Genomic DNA, 21,123 nt, shown 5'->3' with positions numbered 1-21,123 from the left:
TTTTTAATGTATTTTTATTGATTTATAATTCAAAATCACTCACAAAATATATATAAAACTACTTTTAATATTAAAACCATCAAAAAACATTATTGTTATTATCAAAGCCATTATCACTTTAATTTAGTTGACTAAAGCTAATTCAATTAAGGGTATTTTAAATATTTATCCAGTTAACTACTTTCTAAAAATGGAAACAAGTCTATAATTTGGGACGCCTAAAATAGAAATAGCCTATCTTTTATGGACGTTGGGAGTAACAATTTTTAAAAGCGAAAAATCCATAATGAATTTAAACTTGCTACGGACTCCGAAAATAGCACTCCCATTTTCTAGCGCCACTATCAACCCGAGATTTCGAATCGTGATACTTAAGTGTTAGAGAAGAAATAAACCAAACGTTTTACGAGAAATTGCATATATATAACAGATAGCGTAATTTTTCCTCCCCATAATGAATACAATTTTTTTTAATAATTCGAATATTAATTATTGTCCTAAAGACAAAGTATTATGAAGAGTTCTCCATACAAAACATTTAATTTTTAAGGTTAAGTTCATGTTCTATAAATATCGCCAATCTAATTTGGTTATTTTATGATTCGAATGGCTCAACATGAGAAGTCTTTTTTAAATCTATACGGAACATATTTACAATGCCAAGTAAACTATCTGGTAAGAATGAATAAGGGAATGGTAAGAATAAAATCATATTAACATATTCTATCGGAAATATATATTTTATCAAAAAATAATTTTCAAGTATGTGTACTTGTATGATGTCATGAACTAGCAAAGGTACTCATGTAGCAGCCACATTTGGAAGAAGTTTTGGTATAAAAGGAAAAATTCCTAGCACACATGAATCTTATATAGTAGAGACAGAGAGACTTAAATTTATTTTTCAAATCATACCTTCTTTGAATAAGTGAACACCATATTGAAGGCCTCCTCCAACCTCGAAAAGGATGTAGATGATCTGAAAAATTTATTTTTCAATACTTGAAACAATAAAGAATCATGATCTTGTATAGTCTTCAAATTTGTTTAGCCAATAAAGCCTGATTAAAAAATTGCAGACCTATAAATCTTAATCCTACATTTCACTTTTTTGAACAAAACAACTTCGAAGATATCTAGGGGCAGACCTAGAAAGAGTTTATGGTGGGTAGTTAACCGCCTCATTATTTTGAATTTTTGAGAAAATATGAATATATAAATTAATAGTATAGTTTTTCCGCCTTAAACTTTGTAGCATTACCCACCTTAAAATTTATATTTTGTCAATTTTGTCCATCTTACAAACTTTCGGTACAATTTTGCCCATTTTATTAAATATTTATGGGTCCACCACTGAAGATAACCAAGGCAATTGTTTTCCTTCCTTTTGTTGGTCCCGTCAGAGTCGTTCCACCATTAAATCGATGCGTTTATGTAAAGTAACTGGAAGTCTAAAACACGTCATAGCATAAGTAGGAACAGCAGAGATGACAGTCTTAATAAATGCTTCTCTCCCTCTCATGAATAACCGTGATCTTTTCCAATATGATAATTTCAAAATCAATCTTATGCAAAATAGTTGCAATTTTATCATTCTTAAATTTTAAAATCAATGTAAGCACCCTAAATATATCGATTGAGATTGATTATATTTACACATGATACACACATCATGAGATTTTCAGTATAGCCTAGAGAACTTCCCTTCATGTAACATGAAATAACATCATTTCACGATTTCATTTTTGGTATTGGAAAAAAATACATATGGCTTGATTAATCCAAGTGAAACACATTATTTTTGTTACTATCCAATTTGACGTTGCAACCGGTTAGGGAACAAGAGTGATTGCTCCAGAACCCGTAGCAAACCTCATTTTTAAATATCGTAAAAAATGATATAATATCCACCTAAATGCATCGAAATCAATATCACATCAGCTTTTAAGTATATATTTTTCTTGGATAATTTTTAACTCAAATTGTCCTAGTATTTTTATAATTATTTTCAAAAAGTTAGATACATTGACAAAGTTTCCAATTTTTTCTTGTACAGAAAAAATGCTGTTTTTTTTTTTATATAATTGAGAATATCGTAAAAAAAGCTTCTCCTCTTGATACTGAGAGCATAAGATAACAAAACCAAATTGATATTGAGAAAAGACAATTTCTAACTATGTTCTCACCCATAAAAGATACAAATCGAACATATTATTTGCCCTCAAAACACCACCACCGTATCAAACGTGTTGACCATCACATTCCACCACCAAAATGCTTCAGCAACCACCGCCCCCATCACCGCTAAACACCACTCAGCATATTCACAAGGCTGTTTGCTCTTCAAATCGAAGGTTGTCAAACTACAATATGTGCCACTTATAAATTCAAATTTTAAAATAAGTTCCCTATTTTGCAGTATATTTTTTTCTCATGTTAGCCATCAACAAAGGAACAGCAAAAAGAAAATATGTACTTAAATGTTCCTTCCATCTGCTACCGATTAGCGAGAGTACGTGAGATCAAAGCAGGTGGAAAAAAATTGGAAGACTGAAATAACTATTTTACGGTATCATTTACAAAGCCGTGTTGCGACGTGCAGATGTATTCACACCCTATATCAGCTATAAAAGAGTGATGATCTCACTGGTTTGGAGTTGTGCAGTTTAAATTTGTTGAATCAACCTTGATCACTCTTGTATTATACGATCCACAGCCCCCGCACTTATGATACAGCCAATGGAATGGTGTTGTGCCCTTCTTGTCGCAGTCATTACATAGAATATCCTGTATTACAAGAAATCAGTTTTAGTATCAACTAAAATACCAAGGATTGGAATACAGGACTCTGTAATTTACCTGACAGCGATCCCGGTATTCTTCGGGAAGCTGCTCGGAAGCCAATAGAGCATCAAGCATGCCAAAGTAAACCTAAACGGAAGGAATAAGAGTCTTAAAAGGAATCTCATAAAATGTATCTCTTTGTTTCAGTCTCAACACAAATTCGGGTGTGCAGAGGGCACGCATATGTTCTATTCAGAGTCCAAATCGAAATAAATCGGTTATATGTCTGGCACTTGTTTGGTCATTGATTCACATCTTGATAAAAAAGGATGCAAATCATTAAGAAATCATGACCGGCCCTCACGCCCCGTTCATGCTACGTGTGAGGGGAGTGTCGGAAATGGGATTATCCCACATTAGTTGTGTGCAAGTGAATATGTGTTTATATTTCGGTTGGACCTCTCCGCTCCACTTAATGCCAATTAGTTGTAAGATGGGCTTAACATGGTATTAGAGCCTTTATGACCGAAAGGTTTATAGTTTGATCCTTGACAACCCCCATTTGGTAAAGAAATAATAGAATAATCTGAGCACAAGATGAGATGGGCTTGTGTGCTTGTTAGTTCACACTTCAAGCTCAGTGAGCAATAGCATGAAGCCTGTGGGCCCAACAGTTTGAACTTTTGGGTGAATTGGTTATTTGACGTATCTCAAACTCGCAAGATTTTTCTAGTAAAAGACATGTTATTTAGTATGTAATTTTTTTGCATGGATATTCAACATGAGTATCATCCTGATAATGGACAAAAAAATTGAGCAGGTTCAACAGATAATAGTTCACAAGATCTTACCGACATATCACCCATGGATTTGCTACAAATTGGGCAAATGTAGTGACTGCAAGTATATGCCTGTTAGAGAAAGACACCCAGAAGTTAGGTACTAAGAACTGCAATAATATGCAATATTCAAAAAAAGGTGGCACAACAATTAGAATGCAGTAAAGGAAAAGACCTGAAAACAATTAGAATGCATGAAATGGCCACAAGGAAGAGCTTTAACACTTAAACTTGATGTGAACAAACAGTCACAGCAAATCGGACAATTCATCTCCATGCCTTTCTCTCGGCATTTGTGATCCAGCAATTTCATTGCCAGGCAGCAATTGCATTTCATGCAATGAAAGAAGTCATTTCCAAGTCCATTCCCAACACGGCACAAATTGCAGAAAGGACAATGATAGACATTCCTGACAGTATTAAAAGAAAAGCAGGACTCTATCAGTAAGAGATACAATGCCAAGTTTGTATCAAAAAGAAAACAAAGCAAAAGAAGTAAAAGGATCTATTCTATATGACAAGCAGACTAAAGCCATTAGACACTTATTATGGTTCCGTAAGAAAATGAGAACTTAAAGCAAAGTTTTTACTTCAATCAAGTTTTTCTAATTTTTCCTTAAATTGATAGTACATGGCACACGCATGCTTCATCATTCTCTTCATGTTTCACATAAATAGGGCATATCACACAACTGACTCCCAAGCACCCTTTTAATATAATTAACAAATTTCGACACAGAAAATTACAGGACACTCGGCACAAGATTCGTGAAAAAGGACAGACGCTTGTATCAGGTTCTTTATTATAAGCCAGCATTTATTCAACAATCAGCTAGCGAGTTTGTTAATTTTGGCAAAATACTTTGTTTTGGATGTTCAAGCAACAACAAAAGAAGGAATTTCATACTAAAGCCCATACCTTTCATCATCAAAGAATTTACAGATACTGCAATAGTACTTGGCCATTGAAAAACCACCACAAGAAGGTGTAGTGCAAGCTGGTCCAACGGGCTGAATGTTCAAGCAGCGCATGCACATCATTTCAGTTGTGGCCTTCCTGAGAATATAAATACAATTCCAGTTAATAAATGACAACCAGTCCAGCCAACACCAGAAGACAATTGGAAAAGAAATACCTCTCCATTGTATGGTCACTGACTTTATCGTGGCAAAACCTGCATGCAAATAACTTGCCGCAGCAGGCAGCACGAAGTTTACAGTTCCGCTTATAATGCTCGCACCCAAACACTTGTTTCTCTGAATCATGAAATGAAGGATAAGCTCCAAGTAAGTCTTCACTACTTGAGCATTCATCAGTTCTTTCTTGAGGCAACTTCTGCTGAGCAGCTATCCAGCGACTGAAGATCCGGTATATACTTCATCAATATATTCAGAAAAAATACAGTTTAAACAAGCAAACAAACACAGCATAAACACACCTGGTCATGAGATTTTGAATGAGATAAGCTTTTCTTCTTGGATCAAGAGACGAATCACGAGAGACTTTTCTTATTTCTGCTTCCAGCTCGTTTTGATTCATCCGAAAAATGTCTTTCCAGCCAGGCTTAAATGTATTATCACTGTGATCCAAGCTTTCATGGAGATCAGCACCTAAATCAAATGGAAAAAAAATGCAGGAAAATCCCAAAAATGTTATATTTATTGCAATTGCAAGCAAAAACAAAATGCTACTTTAATGAAGTGAAAATTCAACGTTTATATCAAATTTGTAGTAACAATAAGAAAAGTATCTCCCACACCTAGTGATATGCAGTTCTCTGAAGTCACTTGTGAAGGCACAGCAGAAGTACTCTCCCACCATTCATTCAGCCACTCACTGAACATTGTGTTTTTTGTTGCATGTTTCCATGTGTCCATCATTTTGTTCTGCTCAGCCTGAGTAAGAGCAGATGTTACCCACGGCAGCATTGACTGGAGCACCTCTGCACCTGTAGAACCAATAATGCGACCCACAAGTTTGTCTTGTTCCTCAACAGAAAAATGCATGTCAAATAAAGGCCACAACTCAAGTTCTTCCCTGAACACATGCTGATCCAAAGTTACACGTATAGATTTACACATGCCCTGAAGCTTTGTTGCAAGCTTGTTATACTGCTTTAAAGTATCATTATAAACAGAAGCATCATAATGATTTCCAAGTAGATCATCAGAAGGTCTGTTACTCTTCATGTGTTCTTGAAGTCTAGTAAGTTCAGAAAGCGCAGATGATATATCTTCAAATAGTTTCTCTTCCTGCTTGTGGTCCAGAGTGTAAGAGTGGCTAACATTATGAAGCGTCTCTTTAGATTCTAATGCTGGAAATACTATATCATCCTCTGCATTGCTGTGAGCTCTATATAAACCCCATAAAAGACGAAATCTACCAGTAAACTGCCTAAGCAAAGCTTCATTACAATCATTGAGTTTTCCGGATTCAACATCCAAATATTCCAAGTCCTTACGAATGGCTTTATGAAATTTAAATATGTTATCGATTGGACGTGATGTACAAGTTGTGTCAGTGGGACTTACATCTGTTTCCCAGCTAAAAAGACTAGAGTTAAGAGAGGGAGCAGAAGGACTAAAAGACAAGGACCGCAGAGATTTTGCTGCAGAAAGAGAACTAATTCCTAGGTTGCTGTTGTTCACTCCTAACCCAGGAACGCAACATGACTTATTACTACAAGATAATTTTGGAAAATTCGTAGTCTCTAAGGCATGACAAGCATCATTTTCTTCCTGTAAAACTATGTTTCCGCGCTTAACTGGCCTTCTGTCATCTTCTTCTTCTGTATGAATAGAAGAAGGCTTTTCAATGGATATCTTAGGGTTGCACTCACAAAATGATTGTTTACTATCCTCCTGTCTCCCAGTGAAACCGCTTGCAGGACAACCACCAATTGCACCTGAAGATAAACAAGTGCTCCTAGGACGACCTTTGCAAGCCCAACCAGAAAATAGCGTAACTAATGCAGAATCAGAAGCTGGAGCTGCATCATCTCAACAAGTTAGAGAATGACAGAAGGACAAAATGCAGAGAACAATATAAAATAAATGTGTCAACAAATTTAATTCATAACAACACAGAAGAAAAGTTGGAAATAATGCTCAACCTGCCATATACATGTTTTGAAGAAAAGACTTGGCTTCCTCCTCACTTAATGATCCTACAAGCCATGGTAACACGCATTCGATCAATTTCAAGGGCATCACACATACGCTTTGATATAGAAGTTCACGCTGTCTTTTGGCACTAAAATGCTTTCGAGCAAGTGGAAGAACCTAGCAGAACAAGTATGTTTGTCAGATGCAAAATTGACGTAATGTAAATGCTAAAGAATGTGGTAGTAGCACAAAAACTATTGTTAAAAAAATAACAAAAAAGAAGATCTAGCTATTGAGCATATGCCATGAATCGGCCAGAGTTGCTTCATCGCAATAATGCAACAACAATATACCTGAGCTTCCTCATTTTGGAAGTGTTTCTCTATGGAGTCCATGATATGATCAGCTTGCATACACAATTTTGAGTAGAATTCAGTGAGAGATGTATTAGCGCCAGCCCTTTGAATGCTCTCTATTAAACATCTAAGCTTGTCAAACTGAATTTCTTCTTCTGCATGCTCATGGATGAAAGAGATTTCTGCATCTACAGCAGGGAATATAACTTTGTCCTCAGCAATACTGCACTCCAAGACGGACAACAAAAGCCATTTCACAAAGGTGAAAAATGGTTACAACAAAGTTAACAAGAGAAACTTGTTTTAAAATAGATACAGGGTTCAAATCTGTTTTAAGCTAGATGTAAAGCCCAGAAAAGCACAAAGCTGAAAGAAGATAGAAATACTAAAGTTCAATTTTTTTAAAAATGATGTGCAATTAACATAGTGCTTTCCACACTTTCCAGATTACAAGTTTTTAAGCTATAAGCCAAGATTGCACTTTCAAATCTAAATGGAATGAAGGATGCAAGAATTTATCAAGCACTAGTATCAAGAAAATCATCCGTGCTTACTTATTGCACTGCAATTAAACATATAGCTTGTTGCATTTGGACAATGCTATGCTTAATTTATTGAAAATAATTTCAAACAAAATAAGAAGACTAAATTAAAAGCACCTGTGGAAAATGCAAACTTCAGCAATGAAAAGTAGTCTCTCATTAAATGCAGATATATCAGAAAAATCTCCAGAAAGTTGTATCTTCCTAGCAGCTTCAGCTATGTCATTCAATTCTCTTCTTATCGCAGCATGCCAAAGCAAAATATTGTCAATGGGATGGAATGCAGTTGAATCCGTTAACTCCATATGTTTCCTTTTACCAGCACTAGAAGATTCGCAAGCACAACTTATCTTCTTGCTTTGACAAATTACGGCCGGCCGACCGGAATCTTCGAACAAGGTCTGAGAATCATCTTTGAAACCTGTACGCACATCAGACAATTTTGTACCTTCCATCCAGGCAAAAATTATCTTCATCAGCAGAAGTTTAGGTCAGAATTGTTTTCATTCATAAAATTGATCCACAGATGTAAAGCACACCCAAAAGGCTCTTACCTGATGAAGAAGCTTTTCTTTAGGGATAATCTTGTACAAGCATTTGTGCATATCTTGATACTCATCAGATGATATAGAGGAAGATAGCCAGGGAAGAAACTCCGCCATCATATTAACAGGAATGCTGCATAGGAACTGCCATACAAGTGAAGCTTGCTCTTCAAAAGAGAACTTCTCAATAAGCAAGGGAAAGACCTAGAACATTCAACCACAAGCTGGTGAGGTATAATTCTTTTCACTTCAGCATGTAAAATACTAATTGAATTATTAGCAAAATACGGAAGCTAAGGCACTTATTTACAAATTAACAGAGGGAAAGATATAAGGATAAGCCCTGGGGACACGGCACTAAACATAACAAGCAAACATAATCTGAACCTCATTTTAAATTTACCATAATAATGATTGCATTAAGACTGTTTTGAGTACAACCTTCTGAAATAGCAAATTATGTATCAAAAACACAATTATCACCATTTCTGTGTACTTCGAGATTTTTATTTAATGTAATCTTGGAAACTTCCCACATCCATTTTTTTATTTATTAAACGGATGACTATAATAATCAAAACTATACCAACCGGGTGCTAAGTTGTTTTCTTTTGAGAGTTGAGGATTTTTTGTGTAATCTAAGTTGTTTGTTCTATTGGCAATTCAGCAGAAAAATTTCTTCAGCAGGTCAAAGGCATCGTCTTATGTCAACCCCTGTCATATTGCCTATTTCGCATAAGGATATTCCTAGTGTTTAGAAACTAAATAACTAGGGTTCGAAGTAGTGATCATCACTAATCATGTCAACCTAAGCATTTAAATGCCCACTTCTGCCAAAGCATGTATGCAATTACCCCAAAACCAACACAACCAATTCTTAAACTCACTACTTTATTGAATATGACTCACAAAATTGAGGGTAGGGATCCTCAAAAGCACATGATTACTGATAAAGCATATGCAAATATGTTTTCCAGATTCCCATCAACCAAGCAATGTAAAAATCACCATAAGATGAAACAAAGACAACATTTCTGATCATAACAAGCAGTTCCACATTTTTCACAAGCAAATAAATAAGGAACTGCAAATCCCGAACCTCATATGATTCCAAACTACAAGAATGTGCAATTTAACCCCAATAGATGTAAACAATGAAGAATTTAGCAAATGTTAGCTCATCCCAGGAAGTTACACTGATATTAACCTTGTACCACACAATTTTGCCGAAATGTGATTTAAAATTTAAGAACCACAGTCCTATCCTCTCATTTATGAAAAAAACAAATACCTGCTCCTCTTCTTTGGACATATGCTGGCTAATTGATGTTTGGAGAGCTCCAGTACGAGAAGCTAACTCTCTACGATAGCTCTCTTCATATGGCTTCTTAGAATTCAAAAGCTCATATAATTGATCAAAAAGAACACTTTCTCCCTCATGCTCAAGAGAGTATGTTCTAGCCACATTCTTAACACGTATATCAAGAGCTGGAAAGATAACCTACAAATGCGAAATAACATATTAAAAATCTCCAATATGATAGCACCTAAATAATAGAAAAAGTAATCCAAACTTCTAGTGCTGCATTGATAATAAAAACATATGTCTCTTGGCGTGCTTTTATCTTCTTAAAGAAGTGACAAAAATTTGAAGTACAAGGGGAAATGTCAAACTTTCCTCTTGATCTTAAGTATCCAACGATGTGATTATTACACTAAATATCTTCCTTGCAAACACATACTCACACGCACACGCACACATATGGCCGTTTCAAGAATAATTCTGCAAAAGCTATAAATAAAGCAGGCGTAAAACTACTTTTAGATCTAACCAAAAAGACTACATCTCGAATTCTCTGCCAATCGTGCGAGAATAAATCTTTCTACAAGGAGCCGGATTACATTCCTACAAGGAATCTGAGTCATTTCCTTCTAAACCTGTTCTACGGAAGCTATAAGTTATCCCTAATCGAAGAGCACGCTTTTTTGAATAAAATAAAATAAAAATTGATAAGCTTTAAAAGCTCAACAACTTCATTTCAGCTTATCCTATTAAAATAATTCAACAAAACAAGAAATAAATGGACAACTTATCCAAACATTTCATCAGATGACAAATTCAATTAAGCTTATCTATCACTATCAGCAACAGAATTAAACACTAATTTTCACGACCTACCTCGTCTTCCGCATTGCAGTGGTGCTTATAAATCGCTCGTAAAAAATGATACCGCTGAAGCAACGGCTTAATATCGCCACCAGAAGTGGCGGCGAAAGCCACAGCGGCACGGTGGAGACCGTCGAGCTCCGACCTAATAGCTTTATGAAAGAACAGAAAAATAAGAATTGGAGATTTAAGAGCCGAGTTTTTATTGCTATGATTAACACAATTATTGTTATTCTTCGTAGAAGGATCTATTGTTTTCACCGGTCCAGCCAATATCGCAACTCCTCCGCCTCCTCCTCCGCCTCCGTCCGCTACTGAAAATGGCGTCGCCATTGACACCGGAATAACCGTCGCCAAATCGATCTCCGAGAAAATTACTAATACCTAATTGATTTTTTTTCTCTCAAATTGCAGCCTCCATTTACTGTTTGTTTGTATGAAAGTGTTTAAAAAGAATACATTATTATTAAATGTGGATTGTACTGGTTTTTTTTGTCCTTGTTTTTTTTTCTTAGGCTAAAGAAAGGAAAAGAAAGAAGATGAATGGGGTTTTATAGATATAAGTCCACGCGGCACTCATCCGTTTGGTCTGTTTGTTTCCATCGTCATCTTCAGTTTACTAAGTTTTCTTCACAATAAATCCATCTATTTCTAGAAATAGCATAAAATATTGATTAGTTTGACTGTTAAAAATATAAAATAGGACTGGATTTGTTATAAGTTTTAAATATTGGGGTTATTTTCATAATTATTTCTCAAATATTTGTATGGCTACATACTAATACTTTAGTTTCTCAACATTTATAATAAGATAAATTTATTTCTCTAGGTTTAATCTGTTTAATATTGAGTTAACTTGATTAAAATCCACTCATGAATTATAGCTCAAACAATATAAGCGTTGAATATCATTTTACTAAAGATCAATTCGTTTCCACAAACCCTTTCATTTTTCTAATTATAAAAAAAGAGACGTTTAAATGCTTAACAGTATAAGGCTAAATGTACATATTGATCTCTCTCGTTTGGTTCGATTTTTAATTTGCACCTTAATGAACTTTTTTTTACGATGGAAGTACTTAACGCTATAAAAAACTCATATCGGACCCTCTGAACCTAAATATGCCGCATATCTGTTAGTCACTGGCCAATATGAACCATCGAACCTAATATGTCAGCGCTGAATTGGTCAATCACTAACGGACATGTGACATTCTAGGTTTGGAGGGTCAATGTGAAATATTGTTAACATTAAGTACCTCCATTGAAAAATATAGTTTATTAGGGTTCAAATTCAAAACCGAACCAAACAAGAGGGTTCAATCCGTATATTTGACCACAGTATATATTGGACTCTCTCGTTCGGTTCAGTTTTGGATTTGGACCCTAATAAACCTTTTTTTATGGAGGTACTTAACGTTACAAAAAAAAATCTCACATCGGACTCTCCAAAACCTAAATATGTCACATGTCCGTTAGTCATTGGCCATGTAAACCATTGAACCTAATATGTCAGGGTTGAATTGGTCAATCACTAACGGACATGTGACATTTTAGGTTCGGAAGGTCGATGTGAAATATTTTTATAATGTTAAGTACCTCCATTAAAAAAAGTTCATTAAGGTCCAAATTCAAAACCGAACTAAACGAGAGGGTCCAATCCGTATATTCGACCACATTATAATCAAAGATAAAATGATTTAATCATCTTACTCCCTCCAGTTCATAATATTTGTCGCATTTGAAAAAAAAATGATAATATTTATCACTTTAGAATATCATAAGAGCATTAATTGCTAGTATTTTTTAATATTTGTCCCTCATTAATTTATTAAAAAAATACAATAAACAAATAAAATTAATAGTTATAAATGTAAACAAGTTTTAATATAGAAGTAATTTAGAAAAAGTGTTTATAAATTAAGATGTATTAATTATTTTTGTACTTTTTATGTTAAAGTCAAATGCGAAAAAAATTATAGACTGGAGGAAGTATTTAATATCACTGAAAAGAACAATTATAATCCTTACAAAAATATTAATCTTTTTATCTTAAATCTTTCTACGAATTTTTTTATTACCATTTATTTGGACACCAAACTCCTCCTTAAGTATTACTATTCATGTGTTTAATTACTAATATAAATATTAAATTAATAATACCCCAAAAACTTTGCCAGCCCCACAATTTTTTGAAAAAAAAATATTACTCCTGAGACACTGCGCAAAAACACGTCACTTCATACAAGGTTAGCAGTTATGACCTGTGAGGTGTTGGAATTTATGGGTGATTCATGATCGTGAAATTAAAAATTTAAACTAGAGAAAGAAATGAAATGTGTGTTTCTTTTATGAATAATATAATAAATTGAGTAGTTGATTTTTTCGATTTGATTGCTTCGAACACACATCACTCGTGGAACTCGACTCGAATCAAGAGTTGTTGTGGAAGGATTAAAAAATAAATTAATGTCTTCTTTGTATTTATCTACCTGTAATATATTAATACTAGTCGAAAGCCCGCGCATTTGCGCGGAATTAAATTTATATATTGTTTGTGAGTGATTGAATTTTGAAATAAGTAATATAAATGATTTTTAAAATTCAAATACATAATTTATGATCTAATAAAAAAACTATCTAACAATCCTAATAATGAATTGTTTTAAAATATTGAATATGTATGATATATTTTTTCCATTTTATTTTTTCGATTGGTATTTGTTATTTATCTCTCCAATGATCTTTTTGGTCTATCTGCAACTATTTTTGGTAATGAAATGTGGATCAGGTACCATACTTCTCAATATTTTACGATATTCATCAAAAAAAATTGTGTGATTTGGTTTTTTTCGCAATAGATAATAGAATTGATGTTCATATTCCACTGTAAAATGCGTGTTTGATTACCACATAGACCAAACTTGCATATGCATGTTTCCTTTTTTTTGTAAGACTGCTTTAGATTACGAAGTCTTTGTACTAATTTTTCTACAAACAAATATTGATAGATTCCAATAACAAAAAGAACAGATTTTAATATCATATCATATTGATTTTATTTAACATGGCATATGAATAATAAAGAAACTCAAGGTTCAATTTTTTTTAGATAATTTGAATTTTGAGCTGCAATATAAAATTTGAATGACCTATAAAAAAATATGAGTGATTAGGTTATTTATTTTTTATATTGAAAATAAATTACTAAATTAGCTATACCTACGCTAATTGGAAATATCATAAATCATCTATGCTTGATTTTTTCATTTATATAGCTATTTTTGGAAGGACTTTGAAAGAAAATATCAAATTTTTCATATTTATTTGTATAAGTGACACTTCATATGCAGAAAACAAAATAAAATATGAAATTTGCATCAGTATAATTAATGTTATAATAGTAGTGATAATACGATTATGTAGTACTTTATAATATTAAAGTCTTAATTATATTTAATATTTTGTCAATAAAAGAAAGCTTGCAACTGAGAGGAGAACGTTAAAAAAAATCTTTAAATATTTTACTAAATGGAACTTTATATTGTACAGTAGTTTTATTAATTCCAAAAAATTGTGATATATATATATATATATATAAATAAATTATTATTATTTCTCGCATTGAACTTGGTATCTAATTTGCAGTAAGATTCAATTGGAAGCATACATATTACACATAAAAAAATTTAATTACCTCTACACCCATATTAATTTTATGATAGTTTTCACCACCAATTTTTGATAGTTTTGACCATCAATTTTTGACACATAATTACCTCTACCCATATTATTTTATTATCAAATCTATCTCCCATTGACGTAAAAGAGAACATTCCATTGAACCTCCTGCTATTGTTTATATAATGACATCTTCTTCTTTTGTTTTCATTATTGAGTATTTTTTTATAAAATTTGGAGGATCTTTCATTAGAGGAAGTTGAACTTTACCTTGCATGCAACATAATGAAAATTTTCGATGAGAATTTTTTTTGTTTCGTTCACTCCTTTCTTCAAACTACAAAACTGCATCACAAAACTCATATGAAAGTTGGTCTTCCGAAATCCCGAGTTACAGTAATATCTGTACAGTTAAATAAAGTAAACTAACATGAATATACATTTATAAATTTAAAATAAAGGTGTCATTTAGAATTTTATATATAGAATTTTTGACATTGCATTTCTCTTTGTCATCAATTTTTTAATCTAATAGCTCTCGCTTGTTTTACAAATTGTTTATCTACAAACAAAAATATATGAAAACAAAGGCCAGGAGAATATAAAGAAATAACTTAAGATTGGTGCAAACATGCATGACATGATAAAAAAAAATTAAAGTAGAGATTGATATCTGTATATAATACCTAACATACAACTTTTAAGTTCCGAAAGAGTTGAATTACTATTTGAACCTTGCATGCAGTTTGTAAATTTCAAAGGAGTTAAAGTACCATCTGTATAGTCGAATAGGGCAACTATTATGAATAAAATGTATGTATAATCAAAATAATAACATCATAAAGTACCAATGAGTTATATCTCAAATGATATAAGCGCTAAACAGCAATCTGCTAGGTTGTGGAATCGATTTTTTCCCACAAGCGCTCCCCTCTCTTCTAATTATATAAAAAAAAATAAATCATAAAGTGCCTTACCTATAATATTTGTTGTTAATGCATTTTTTTTTCTTGTCAAAATTCTTCTTCTATTAGCCTTTGCTTCCTTTGTGAATTTTTTTATCTACAAATTAAATATCATGTAGGTTATTGAACGCTGTAGGTAACAGAACCAAGTGAAAGAAGAGAAAATAGACATTTATTAATTTTTACCAGAACGTATAACATTTGCTATGATAATTGTCCTTTTTCTTGGAGGCATAGTAAAAACAGATTGTGGTCTCCAATCGTTGACTATAAAAGAATAAAATTTTCATAAAAATAAAACGAATAACATAAAAAGAAAAATTTCATTTAACTTTTTTTTTATCTGATCATGAGGTGTCCTGAACATGTTCCAACTATGAAACGGCATCAAATTTTCATAAAAATAAAACGAATAATATAAAAAGAGAAATTTCATTTAACTTTAACATAAAACTAAACACTTCATATTTATTAGGCCTAATGTCTTAAAAAACCCCGACCTTTTAGCCCCTTTTCAATCATACCCTGACGTTGCAAATTTGTCAATTTTACCCTATTTTTCATTTTTGTGTTTCAATTGTACCCTGAAAAATTAAATTAACGTCTTTTGCGTTTGGAAATTTGTTTAAAACATTCTACATGTCTCGCATATATTAATTGTATATTTTTAAAATTTATTTAAATTTAGTTAAATTAATTAAGAATTTAAATTAGTGTTAATTTGATTATAGTTTTTAGTTAGTTTTTAAAAATAAAGGACTTATTTGTATTTTTTTGAATAAAAAAGAATTTAATTCCATGTTTAGACTTAATTAATTGAATGATTTCATCATTTAAGTAAAAAAAATAACAAAAATTAAAATATTAGGGTACAATTGAAAACGGAAAATTCAAAAGTGGGTAAAATTGACAAATTTTCAACGTCGGGGTAGAATTGAAAAAAAGTTTAAAGGTGAGGGGTTTTTGAGTGATTAGGCCTATTTATTAACTATATAATCCATTGAGAATGTGGAGGACAAAATCAAGATTATATTTTCCACTCGCAAAATATGGAATAAGGGATTTCTTTTTCAATCATTACAAGAAACACTAATTAACTGAAACTTTCACAGACTACCTTGATGTTAATAATGTTATACCGTCAATTCTCTATTATAGGGATAGTGCTATAATAAATCATTCACACAGTAATAAATCATCAATCCATAAGAACTGTGAAAAGATTGGTTGATTATAAGAACTGTAGTTTGATTATAAAAATTATTTTTATTTATTAAAATAGGTGAATTTTACCGTCAAGGCTCTAATGATCTATTAATGTGTGAATGCATTCTAACACTATCCCTACAAAAGGCTCTAATATTAACCGAACTAACCAATTTTTTCACAGTTTTTCTAATCAAACTGCAATATGAAAATATCATTCTAATTGAATGAAATATTGGGATAGTGCTCCAGTGGTTTAATTTTGTTTATTTTCACATAACATTCCAATGCACCCAGCAGATCCTTCTTCTTTAGCTTTATTCCTTACAACTTTCACGTTGAGAATTACTACATGCCTCTTCAAGGCTCTAATTTAGTTAGAATTCTAACAATAAGCATTAATTTATGAAGATTAATATGAAAAAATTATTGTAATTGAAAGATGGAGAAAAAATATACCTTTTGAAGTTTAATGTAGATGAAGATGGAAGAGATAATTTTTAGTACGTAGGGTTATGTAAATTTAATTAGTAAATTAAAAGAATGAGTAAATAAGTGTTTTGAAAAAATTGGTAACTAACAATAAATAAATTAAGATAATTATAAAATTTAATTAAAATAAGTATTTTGAAAAAGATGGGAACTAACAGGAATGCTCTATTTGGTGAGAATGAATGAGAGGGCTCCGTTGGTCCTCTCAATTATATAATATATAGATATACATTATTAGAATTCGACTTTATATGCAAGCTTGTTAAAAAAATGATCTCATGTCTCAGAAATACCTCGATTTTTTAGTCCATTTTAAATTTCATCTCGACGTTGGTAAACCGTCAATTGTGAGCTGATAGAACCTTGTTTTAAAATATGCTAATCCGGAGGTAGTCAAGGCTAAATACTTTAGATCGCCAATTATAGGTTCATATGTTTGGTATACGAGTATATAAGACAATGACGGGTTGGAAGCAACTATTTCTAGTCGAGACATTAGACAAGGTCATCCTTTGTCTATGTATCTTTTTATCATTTGTGCGGAGGGGTTGAGTTGTTTATTAGATGAAGGAGTGAGAGCCTGCAAGTTTTATGGCATTTCTATTTGTCGAGGTGTTCTGACTATTAATCATCTATTTTTTTACAGACAACTGCTTTTTACTTTTTTAGGGCAGCCATGGAGGAGTTAATGGAAGTTAAACATGTTTTGGATCGATATGAGCTTATTGAGTCAACTTGTTAATTTAAATAAATTCAACATCATGTTTAGCGTTAATGTTAAGTCGGAGGTGAAAAATGAACTAGCGGAGATCTTTGGGTGATTGTAGTTGATGATCATACCTTGGGCTTCCTTTACATATCGGGGAGGAATAAGCATCAAATTTTTGGTTATATTTCTGACAGTGTGTGACAAAAAGTGAAGGGGTGGAACACAAATTTTTTATTTGGTGGAGAAAAAGAAATACTTATTAAGATTGTAGCCCAATCTCTACCAAACTACGTTATGAATGTTTTCCTTCTTCTGTTGAACCTTGGTAACAAATTGGAGTGTATGATGAATTCATTTTGGTAGGGTCGTAATCAATCGAAAAAGATAGGTATTTGTTGGATGAGTTGTGATAAACTTTCTATTCCGGAAAAATTTGGCGGGTTAGACTTTAAGAAAGTTAGAGATTTTTAATGTGGCCTTGTTAGCAAGGCCATCTTGGCATTTGATTTCTTCCCCGGAATCTATTATGGCGCATATAATCAAGGCTAAATACTTTCCTAACTCGTCTTTTTTGAAGTAAAATTGAGTTCTGATCCGAGTTATTTGTGTCATAGTGTCTTCGAAATCCAAGGGATTTTGAGAAGAGGTGCTAGAGTCCGTACTGGAAATGATATCAAAACAAGTGTTTGGGATGATCTTTGTCTTATTGACAAGGAACATGGCTTCTTAAATGGTCCTAAAAGTGCTGAATTAGCTTTTATTTCAGTGTCAAAACTGTTTGAAATGGGAATTAAAAAATGGGACGTTGGGCTTGTGAATGATGTCTTCGATCCTACAGATGTTGCCCGAATTTTTGAAGTTCCTCTTAGCATTAGAGAGGTGGAGGACATCTGGTTTTGGGTGTTTGAAAGTAGAAAGATATTCTCAGTTCGAAGTTGTTACCGAGTTATTCGAGACGAGATGAGGTCGGTAGTTGATCTAGTGTGAAGTAAAATTTGGTTTAAAAAATCCTCTTCATATCCGCAATTTATTGTGGCGTGTTGGCTCTGGTGTTCTCCCAACTGCGATTGCGCTTGCAAGCCGTTGAGTTTTATTAATGCAGACTGTAAATTTGCTCAGCTGCTCCGAAATGTGATCTTCACATTCTTAGAGATTGCCTTTTTGCGATGGATGTTTGGAAAGCCTCGTCCCTTAGAATACCGCTGTCGACATGTGATAGCTCGAAGGAATGGTAGTCTTTGTGGTTGAGTTTGCTGCCGAAGGAGGAAGCTGGTCTGGCTTCAATGATTTGCTGGAATCTCTGGAGGAACATGAATGAACTGATTTAGGCAAATAAAATTGGTATTGCTAGGTATATTTTGAGTAGTGCAAGTCATAATCTTTATTATAGAAGTTGGCCAATCACGGGAGAGGTGATCAACGTGGAATGGTGCTTAGCAAGCGAGAAGGTGTGCTTAATTAGTATAAAGCAGCCATGGGGTTTTGGAAAATAAACATAGATACAGCAGTGTTTAGTGAAAGCAAGTCGATGGGGGTGGGTTTGGTAGTCAAAAACAGTACGGGCTGCTTAATTCAAGCTCGTTGCATTAGGATATCAAGTGTTGTTTCTTCTCGGTTAGCTGAAGTTATAGCAATTCGAGAAGTTTTGAGTTGGATAAAAGGACAGCAGGTTGTGGAATCAGATGCTCTTTAAGTGGTTCTGGATATTCAGAATTCGGTGCGTGTTCAGTCAGATATTATAATTGAGAATTGTATTGGATTTGTGAAGCAATTTAATAATTTATCGATTTTTTTGGTGATTTGCAAATTAGACGGTGCATTTATTAGCGCGTCACGCTCATTTCTCGTCAGGTTATCAAGATTTGTTTTCCAATTATCCTGAATTTTGCTATAAATGTAATTGCTTTGGATTTAATATATTGTGAATTTTTAAATTAAAAAGAAATTTGTTAACAAACAAATTTCAGATAACTACAAGAGAAAGTGATTTCAATTAATACTAAATGGTATTTATTAAAATAAAGTTACTTTTTCTATTTTATTTTGGGCCTAATTACTTAAAAAATTTCCACCTTATAACATTTTTTCGTTTATACCCTCACCTAGGGAAAGTTCATTTGTACCCTTTTTTTAATTTTTCGTTTTCATTTCTACCCTAAAATTTAAATTTTTGATAATTAAATTAACTAAAGGATGAAAACATTATAAATGATTAATAATATTAAAATTTAATTAGAATATAAGCTAAATATAAAGGATCATTTTGAATATTTTTCCAAATGAAAAGAGGTCAAATTAGCTCTTTAGGGTAGAGACGAAAATGAAAAATCAAAAAAAATGTACAAATAAATTTTTTCCTAGGTCAGGGTATAAACTAAAAAATATTATAAAATGGGATTTTTTTAAGTAATTAGGCCATTTTAACATTGACATTTTTGGTCTAAAAGTAGTTTAAGACATTTTCTAAACTAAACATTGATTATAAATAACACATCATAGTAATATGCCTGTGAAATCTGGTCCAGTTGGTCAGGTCCTCCAAGTATATTTTTGAGATCTCGGTATCGAGTTTCAGCGCCGCCACATTTGGACGGATTTAACATAGAATTGATTATATCAAACAAATAATCTAAAATAGAACTATCTCTAAAAAAAAAGAAAACACAATGATAATAAAATTATGATAAAATTCATCCTTTTCATAAATTTTTTTCTAATTCAATAAAAACTCTAACTGGTTTAATATTAATTATAAATATAAAATATATTAATATAATTATAATAAATTTAGTTTAATAATATTATACTTTCTACTTGTTTAATTATTAGTATAATTAATCAATATAATAAAAACCAAATCATTTTTTAAATTTAAATCTTTTTATTCTTTATCAATTACGACCAGAACTTTCAATTTGTACAATTATGTTTAATTTAGAAGCTTTTTTTTTATAATTGTAACTAAATTTTATGTTTTATTTTTTAAAATCCAAACCTTTGTATTTTTATCAATTACGACAAAATTCCAAATTTTTGTCTAACTTCAAAATAGAGTTAATATAAACGTTTGATCGTAATTAATGAAAAATGTAAAGCTTTGGTCGTAATTGATAACAAATATAAAGGTTGTGCTTGCGAATTTATAATGGTTAAGCCTATAACAAATCATAAAGATGTTTTCTAATAAAAAATTGTAATTAATTTAATATTAATTATATATGAAATATATCGGTGTAATAAATTATAAATAAATACTATTAATATGAATTATTTTTAAAATTAATAAATTGAAGTATTATATTTATTTTTAAAAAAATTATGACCGAATTATAAATAGCATAAATTAGTATAATTATATTAAATTTAATTAACATATAAATCGACGAGTCACGTTAAGAGTCACTGCATAGCGCATAATGGAAAACTAGTCAATAAAAAAGGGTGATTTTGTCAAAGTATATTTTTTTACTCTGTCATTATCAATTGTTGCTCTGATAATAGCATCATCTTTATTTAAATATAAAAATATGATTTTTAAAAACTAAGTAGATTTTTATAATTGGTAAACATTTATCATGTGAACCCTACAATAATTGATACTATAATAAGTAATATAAATTAAAATTTTATTGACAATATTAAAAGAAATGAACTTATCATTGTAGATCACAATAACTTAATAAGCATTACTTTTCACAAGAAATAAATGAAAATCGAATTATATGGATTTAC

The 21,123-nt window shown here is 32.0% G+C and overlaps 1 protein-coding gene and 1 long non-coding RNA gene across 2 annotated transcripts; both read right to left on the bottom strand.

The window, feature by feature from the left end:
• Positions 1-2,134: 2,134 nt before the first annotated feature.
• Positions 2,135-10,863, bottom strand: LOC126671992 (zinc finger protein BRUTUS-like). Its single transcript, XM_050365840.2, has 14 exons — positions 10,351-10,863; positions 9,463-9,672; positions 8,181-8,375; positions 7,744-8,096; positions 7,082-7,307; positions 6,737-6,905; positions 5,384-6,613; positions 5,063-5,234; positions 4,760-4,981; positions 4,543-4,680; positions 3,799-4,033; positions 3,636-3,695; positions 2,860-2,931; positions 2,135-2,787 (listed from the first exon to the last, which is right to left on the bottom strand). Exons 1-14 carry the CDS (start codon positions 10,669-10,671, stop codon positions 2,644-2,646), a joined length of 3,747 nt encoding a protein of 1,248 aa, XP_050221797.1. The 5' UTR covers positions 10,672-10,863; the 3' UTR covers positions 2,135-2,643.
• Positions 10,864-14,264: 3,401 nt separating this feature from the next.
• On the bottom strand, positions 14,265-15,253 carry LOC126675184 (uncharacterized). The gene is made up of 3 exons (XR_007639695.2): positions 15,171-15,253; positions 14,997-15,081; positions 14,265-14,422 (listed from the first exon to the last, which is right to left on the bottom strand). It is a non-coding gene; the product is annotated as an uncharacterized LOC126675184 (long non-coding RNA).
• Positions 15,254-21,123: the final 5,870 nt, after the last annotated feature.

The sequence above is a fragment of the Mercurialis annua genome, linkage group LG3, assembly GCF_937616625.2.
Source record: "Mercurialis annua linkage group LG3, ddMerAnnu1.2, whole genome shotgun sequence".
Lineage (NCBI taxonomy): Eukaryota > Viridiplantae > Streptophyta > Magnoliopsida > Malpighiales > Euphorbiaceae > Mercurialis > Mercurialis annua.
This window is presented reverse-complemented; position numbering and strand designations above follow the sequence as displayed.